General features: G+C 32.1%; 1 protein-coding gene across 1 annotated transcript in view; it reads right to left on the bottom strand.

Annotated features, from left to right (window-relative positions):
• The window catches only part of LOC108909785 (cytochrome P450 6a2-like), a 30,064-nt gene extending 25,235 nt beyond the window's left edge, over positions 1-4,829 (bottom strand). Inside the window, exon 1 of the mRNA XM_018714209.1 lies at positions 4,621-4,829. Within this exon, the coding sequence (XP_018569725.1) occupies positions 4,621-4,820 (200 nt within the window). The 5' untranslated portion in view covers positions 4,821-4,829. The remainder of the gene's footprint in view (positions 1-4,620) is intronic.
• Between the last annotated feature and the right edge of the window lie 2,788 nt (positions 4,830-7,617).

Genomic DNA, 7,617 nt, shown 5'->3' with positions numbered 1-7,617 from the left:
AATATATCTAAAATGATCATGACATTCTTTAAATATTTACGTATCAATTAACAGAAACCATGACTACCAATTCAGAATCAGGTTATACCAAATTAACCACATACAACAGCTGTTCGTTAAAAATAACCCGAGTCCATTCAAAAATAAATTTTTACTAGTGCGACATCTATTACAAATCAAGCGAATTAAAGGTCCGATATAATGCTGTTCATGAATGAATATTTTTTAATAATTTTATTCCAATATAACTTTTTAAATAATAAAGTGTTGAACAAACTATGAAATAAAGTCTAATCAGTTTATTTATTAAAAGCCAACTATATAAAAAATTGCATAATTCTACAATACTATGAAGAAATAATCGTTTCTTTGTAAAAGTCCAAAAAACCTTCATATTTAGAAATTAATTTTTCACGAATTATTTATCCCAATTAATGTTTGCTTTACTGTCTTCATTTATACTTTGCCAAATGTCATATGAAATTTTACTACTTTCTTCCATTGCTTTAAAAAGATATATTGGAATAAAAAAAGGGGTGTTTTCTATAATTTTTCGGTATAATTTAGGCAACCAGAGATGCATCAGTTTCCATCCTTAAGAACGGCCTAGCGCGCTTACCTGGTCGAGTATCTGGGGAAAGTCGGGAGATGAGGGGCAGGGGATATACCTATAGGTATACAGTTTTGAATATCTATTGTTAATTATAGTATAGTATAGCTTAATATTATTGTAATTGGTGATATATACAAAATGTAATTGTAAATTTCCTTAACAAGGACACCTAAATGTATAGATATTCTTTGGAACAGAAAAGTACCTACATTTTGTAAGAAAACTTTCAAATTGAGGTTTGATGGGAAGATTCCGCGTAAACGTCAAAAAATGCAGGAATAAAACAAAAAATGTCCATAGGTTCCACAACATTGTGATTCCGTATATTGGTGTTATTTATTATGTATCACACCACTTACAATGATATTTAAACTATAATTGACAATATTTTTGAGCACGTTTGGAGGAATTTTTCACCTATTTCGCGTCATTTTATCGGAAAATTAGAATATAAATTTTGTAGGATTATACAGGGTGTCCGGAAATTCATGCAACATAATTTGGTCATAGATTCTTAAGACAAATTCAGGGGACGCGTATTTTTTCAAGGGGGCCAACTGGCCCCCTCTTTCGGAGTTACAGCCACCTGAAATCTGCCCCTGAGAAGTATTTTTTTATATCTCAAAACCATGTTGTACGTGAATCACTAAATTTGATACACAGAGGTTTTATGACATGTGGAATCTCACAGTGCTACGCTTTTTGACGAGAAACCCCCTTAAGACACTTTTTCGTGGCCCCCCTTGTCTTTGGAACCAGAAAAATTTGGACGCATTTTTTTTTTTTAATTATTAGTTAGCTAAAAAGCCATTGAATTTAGAAACTTTTTTGACTCGTGATATTTGTTTCGAAAATCGCAATGTTTTTGAGGAAAATCGCAAATCACGATATGTATTCGATCACATTTTGACATTTTTCTCGAAAACATTGCGTTTTACGAAAAAAGTATAAAGAGACAAAATGTTTCTAAATTTAATGGCTTTCTAGTGGACTCATAATTTTTAAGAAATTTAAATATGCGACCACATTTTTTTGACTCCAGAGACAAGGGGGCCCACAAAAAATTGTCTTAAGGGGGTTCCCCGCCAAAAAACGTAGCACTTCTGGGATATAAAAAAAAGATTATTCTTAGGGGCGGACTTCAGGGGGCTGTAACCCCGAAAGAGGGGGGCCACTTGGCAAAAATAAAAAATACGGGACCCCTAAGTTTGTTTTAAGAATTTGTGACCAAATTTTGTTGCATGAATTTCGGGACACCCTGCATTTCTACTTTTAACATCCGGCAGAAAAATTAAAATCGGAGCACCGCCAATGCATCCAGAAACTTAATAGCAAAGAATTTGATTGAAATAAAAGCTTGTAAAAAACGCTAAATTTTTGCAATTTTTCCGGGTTTTCTCCGTTTCTAATTATCCGATCGGATCGACCTCTCATTTTATTCGTAGATATTTCGATTCTCTACTACATAAATAATAATTATTAGCTCAACAATAAGAAATAAAATGTATTTGAAATCACTTTTAACCAAGGACATTTAAATAAAGGGGACTTATTTATTTACATTTCTAGATGAAGCCTGGTCTATTCACAGTCTAATTGTATCATTGTTGTCAGCTGTATAATTATACTGGAAATGTACTTAATATTTTTATCGTAATTTTCATCACAATAGTGAAAATTATTATTATAGGATAGTATTATTAAGTTATGCATACAATATTGTTAAATTCTGTACATATTAAACTATTTTTCATTTTTCATATTTGCCATGTTTGAAGACTTGGCAACTACGCAATAATTTGTAGCGTGTTCCTCGTTCGTTCTGCCGTGGTTGGCAGAATATGGCGTCTCTTGTTAGAAAATAGTTGTGATTTTAGTAAGTGAAACGTGATTAGTGTTTATACATGTATTTTGGATAAACTTTTAAGGTGTGAATATGGTTAGACAGTGCAGAATTTGTAAGAAATTGGATTATAAACATCCACATCAGCTATCCTTCCACAGGTAAGCGTGCTTGAAGGTGACTTTGGAATGTATATGCAACTGTGGCCATTGTCGTGCGTGTGGGTAACTTTTATTTGAATAACGGTAAAATTTTATAAAACTGACTTGGTATTTTTTTAAAATTTTTGCTGAAATAGTAAGAAAACAATAATATGAACCACGTTTGGCCATTAAAATCAAAGGAAAATGCTGCACCACAAATAAGTTACAGACATTATTTATATTTAATATATTTATAGGTATTTCAATGTTATCCCTTATACCCAACATTACAAATTTTAATCATTCATCATTTTCATTTTCCTCTACGACAAAAACCTTTTCAAAAATATATTTACAATTTTACTAAATGCACGAGCATAAAAACTGAATAAATACAACAGCAAAAATATGGTGGTGGTTCACTTATACATAAAAATACCGAAGATGCAATCAACTGAAAGTTGCATTCATTCAACCATTTGATGTTCTCCTTTGGGAATATATTTTTATGTCTCACTGAAAATTTGCCTCAGTATTCTAAAAGTGAAATGTGAACGTTTTTAGGATGCTTGGGGATGGTGCAACAAGAAAGAAATGGTTACAGTTATTGGGATTCCAAGAAGTTATAAAAATATTATATATATTTATTATAAAAATACTGAGTAGCTGTTGAAATATATTGACTTAGGACTATAAAATATTTTATTTTGACCCATCCAAAATGTACGCCATTGGAGATGTAATCGCGCGCATCAGTTGGATGAAAATAAAGCCCTCTGCTTTCCCCTTGTCTAGCTTCACTCAACATATGAGATAGACTGTGACATGCATAGTCCCCTTTATTTAAATGTCCTTGCTTTTAACCATAGACAGTGGACAGTAAACAAGGTTAATTTGACTTAAAAATATGTTATTTATCTTCGTACTGATAGATGGCGTTGCCGTGTACAGAGTGATTTTGAATCCCCCCATTAACTATTTTGTTTTTAGAGGTACAAAAAAATTGTGAAATACAAAAGTTGAACGATTTTTTATGAATTTTTCGAAAATGATAGGTAGTAGAAAAACAAATGAAGTCCAAACAAAATGGCCGCGGATGTTAACTTTGTTATTATAAACAGAACACCCTGTAGGTATATTTTTACATATTTGGATATAGTACGTTCTTTGTCAAGCATATTCATATAGAGTTTGTTGGGTCCATCTCTAACAATAAGCGAGATAAAAAGAAAAGAAGGTTTTTTTATTAAGAAAATAAGACATCTCGTAATTGTTAGACCTCCTTCAGGCCTTTTTCCAATTACGAAAGGATTTACAGATTTAGTTGTAATATATTTTGACATATCGGACATTGATATGGTCCAAAATGCGTACAGGTATTTTAACTAAATCTCACTAATTAGGCCGTGAGGGGGCCTATTTACTCATGGACAATGTTATATGGTAGGCCGTGACAGTGACAGATAATGTCATGACAACATTATTATTGTTTGACAGTCTTATTATTTAATTAAAATGGGTTACACAGAAGTAGAAAATTGAAATATTTCAGGAATTAAGGTAGAGTAAAGATCTTTACTCTATTTTTCGATGCCTGAAACGAAATAGGATACACTTCAAGAATAACTTTTTATAATATATAATTTTTTGATAGAATTTCGTTTTAGAAGCTTCAACATTTTTCTTGATATTATAGTATGAAGCATTTTTTCTTTTCTATTCCTCAAATAAAAAAGTTACTGACAGAGATCTCGTACAGTTGCATTTGTTAATTAATTTTGAGATAAATCGGCAAATTTTAACTACCAGGAACTTTCATTAAGACAAGTCACATCTCTATAAATCTGCACTTACCTCCCTGATGTCGATGTCCTTCCGTTCTAGGGCGGACGTTTCGATGGCGTCCGTCATATACTTGCTGGTCTCTAAGACGGTGCGGAACATCATCTTCATTTTCCCCGATGTGAACGTTGGGGTAAGCTTAGCCCTCATGTTCTTCCACTCTTTCTCGTTCGTAGTACTTAACAGTATCCAGTCCGAAGCCCATGGTACTGGTGAAGAGATACGGGCTGTTGCCCAGAGGAAATGTAGGCTCGAGGTAGGGGAAGTTTCTGTTCTTCCAGTACTGATAGGAGCGGTGGAAGAAGGGGTAAATGAGGACCAAGACTGTGGTTACGACCAGAAACAGGTCGTGGACGGGGTTCTCCGTAAGAAGAGTCATAGCAATGACCTACAAAGAAGTTTTAAGGTTATCAATATATACAGGGAGTCTCAATAATCCGTGTACCTAAGCTGCGAAGGTTTCTTGTTATCAGAATAAGTAGATTTAACTAAACTTTTGATAGAAAACATAGTAGGCTATATTAGTTACAGCTGTCATTATTTCCACGAATTGTTATTCCTATTCTAAGATGAGCAATAGACACAGTTGACGAAAAAACCGATATGTTATTAGTTTTCAGTAGAGACCGACCGAATGTGATTTTTTTTGGCCGAAGCCGAACTTTCGTTTACGGGTCAAGAAAAGACAATACAATACAATACAATTCATTAAATAAAATATGGTAGAATTGAATGTAACAGTTCTTTTAAATACTATAAAATGCAGTACTTAATTATAATATTTTTATTCCCATATCATAAATACAAATTTTATTAATGGTTCTTTAAAATGAGCCCTGATTTATTGAAATCGATTAAGGTATTTAGAAGTTATGACAGTTTAAAAATTTTAAGACGGTGTTCTTCATACTGGCGTTGCTATGGTAATAACAAAAAAAAGTTTAAGCCAAATTTGTGAAAGATTTAACACTGCNGGAAACTGGCGCCCGAGAATAAAACCGAATATTTAAATTATTAACTAACGTCATCGTTTAGAGTCCAGTCCGAGGAATATAAAACCTTTCCGAAAAATTAAATTACAGGGGGTGTACACACCATAGTTAAAAGTAATAAAAATCTACACCGAACGATCCATAAAGAGAGAACCGAGGAAAAGCGCGTCACAAACTGTAACAGTTAATTTTAAGACGATATTTTATACGTCGACCTCTTCTGAGCACGGCAAATAGAATACTGATCATTTTGTTCAAAGAAATAGGTAATTGATTATTGTTTTGAAATACGTAAAAAGACCTGGGTACTATGACCTCACAGCGCTACCCTCTCCTGCCTACCGCCCAACCAAACTTTTCTAATTAGCGTCGTCTACTGTTGCGCAAGAAAATAATATTTCTATTCACATATCATAAACACAAATTTTATTAATGGTTCTTTAAAATGAGCCCTGATTTATTGAAATCGATTAAGGTATTTAGAAGTTATGACAGTTTAAAAATTTTAAAACGGTGTTCTTCATACTGGCGTTGCTATGGTAATAACAAAAAAAAAGTTTAAGCCAAATTTGTGAAAGATTTAACACTGCATCCAAAAAGTGTAATTTCAACTTAAATTATATAAGCGAAATTTCGAAAAAATCGACACTTTTCTGTAATACTACAGTAGTTACAACTTTAAACTGATTACCGTTGTTACTTTCATGTCTCCTGGTAGTTTTCACATAATTCGCATTTGCTGTTCATTCAAACATTTCCTTCACATTTTCAAAACAGTGGGAATCTCTTTAAATTTGGATTATTTGCTTTGTAAGCAAACATTTCCCATATTTTGCTAATTCTTAATTATTTGTAGCGATTTTAAGTTTTTTTGATTTTATTTACAAATAAATGGCAACTTTCCATAAAGATTTATTTATTAAAGTTAAATATCTAAATTTTTCAGTTATTAATTTTTATTTTAAATAGTGTAGCTAGACAACTAATAAAAATAAAAATAAATACGCTTACAATATTTTTCCCGATAAAGGAACGAGTGCAAATCCGGTATTTTACATAAAAATAGTTTTTTTTTGCAAAAACCACGCACCTTAGGTATAGGGAAAGTTATTAAAAATTGTAAGGTATACAGAAAGGCATCTAATAAAATCATAAAACACAGGGCGTTCTATTTGAAAAAGTCGAGATTTGTTAAATTTTAAATTATCAGGTTTGGCACGATTTTTTTTGCCCCCTGTATATCGTAGGTTCAATTTTGATGCGTTTTTGAAAGAGCCATCTTCACTTTACAGTTCCTAAAAAAAAATAATTTGTAACTGTCATACAATCTTAATTATGTCAACTACTAGAAGTGACGAAACATAAGAAAAAAAAATGAAAAGTCGATTATCTCGAAAACTATCAATATTTTAATAGGGATCATAACACAAAGTCCCGTTAATTTTTCACGTAAAATTCGATAATGCCATAAAAAATATATGTTTCCATTTAAAAAAGTTAAGTTGGTACCTGCCCAGGAAAAACCGAACACCCTGTATAGGCAAATATATTTTCATTTTGTGCAGCTCGAGAAAGTAGGCAACACTGTAGAAAAAAAAAGATATCTTTTATTAACCTAGATATTGGACTTGCGCGCACTAGGTGAACACGGAGTATATGTATAATTGTATATGTTGAAATATAAAATTAGAACTGATCCACTCTGTATCTTAATCAATTTTTTTGGCAAATAATCAGCAAAATATATTGGTTTCCCATTGCCACGAACGTTTGGTCTGCTACGATTGATGATATGAGTACAATTTGCCAGAAAAACATGTTATAATTTATTTTTATAAAAAAAAACAAATCTACATACTTTTGATTGCAAACATGCAAAACCATTTTTTATTAGCACCCGTATATTTTTAATCTATATCAAAAGCATCAAGTTAACTCAAACAATTTGAAGAAAGACCCAGACATCTGGATATGTAAAAAATATCCAGCCCGCCCCATCCAACTTTAGCCGGGCATTATTATTATTTATATAATTATTACTTAGCACATTTGTTTATCTTAAGGGGGCGATTTAGTATGTATATTTTTACCATGTAACAGAGCTTCAGATGAGGACACACATCGTCGAAGAAACTAACATAATTGAATATTATTATATATCAATGTATTCGCAATGGTTCCCGC

The sequence above is a fragment of the Anoplophora glabripennis genome, unplaced genomic scaffold (genome assembly GCF_000390285.2).
Source record: "Anoplophora glabripennis isolate ALB-LARVAE unplaced genomic scaffold, Agla_2.0 scaffold392, whole genome shotgun sequence".
Taxonomy (NCBI): Eukaryota; Metazoa; Arthropoda; class Insecta; order Coleoptera; family Cerambycidae; genus Anoplophora; species Anoplophora glabripennis.
This window is presented reverse-complemented; position numbering and strand designations above follow the sequence as displayed.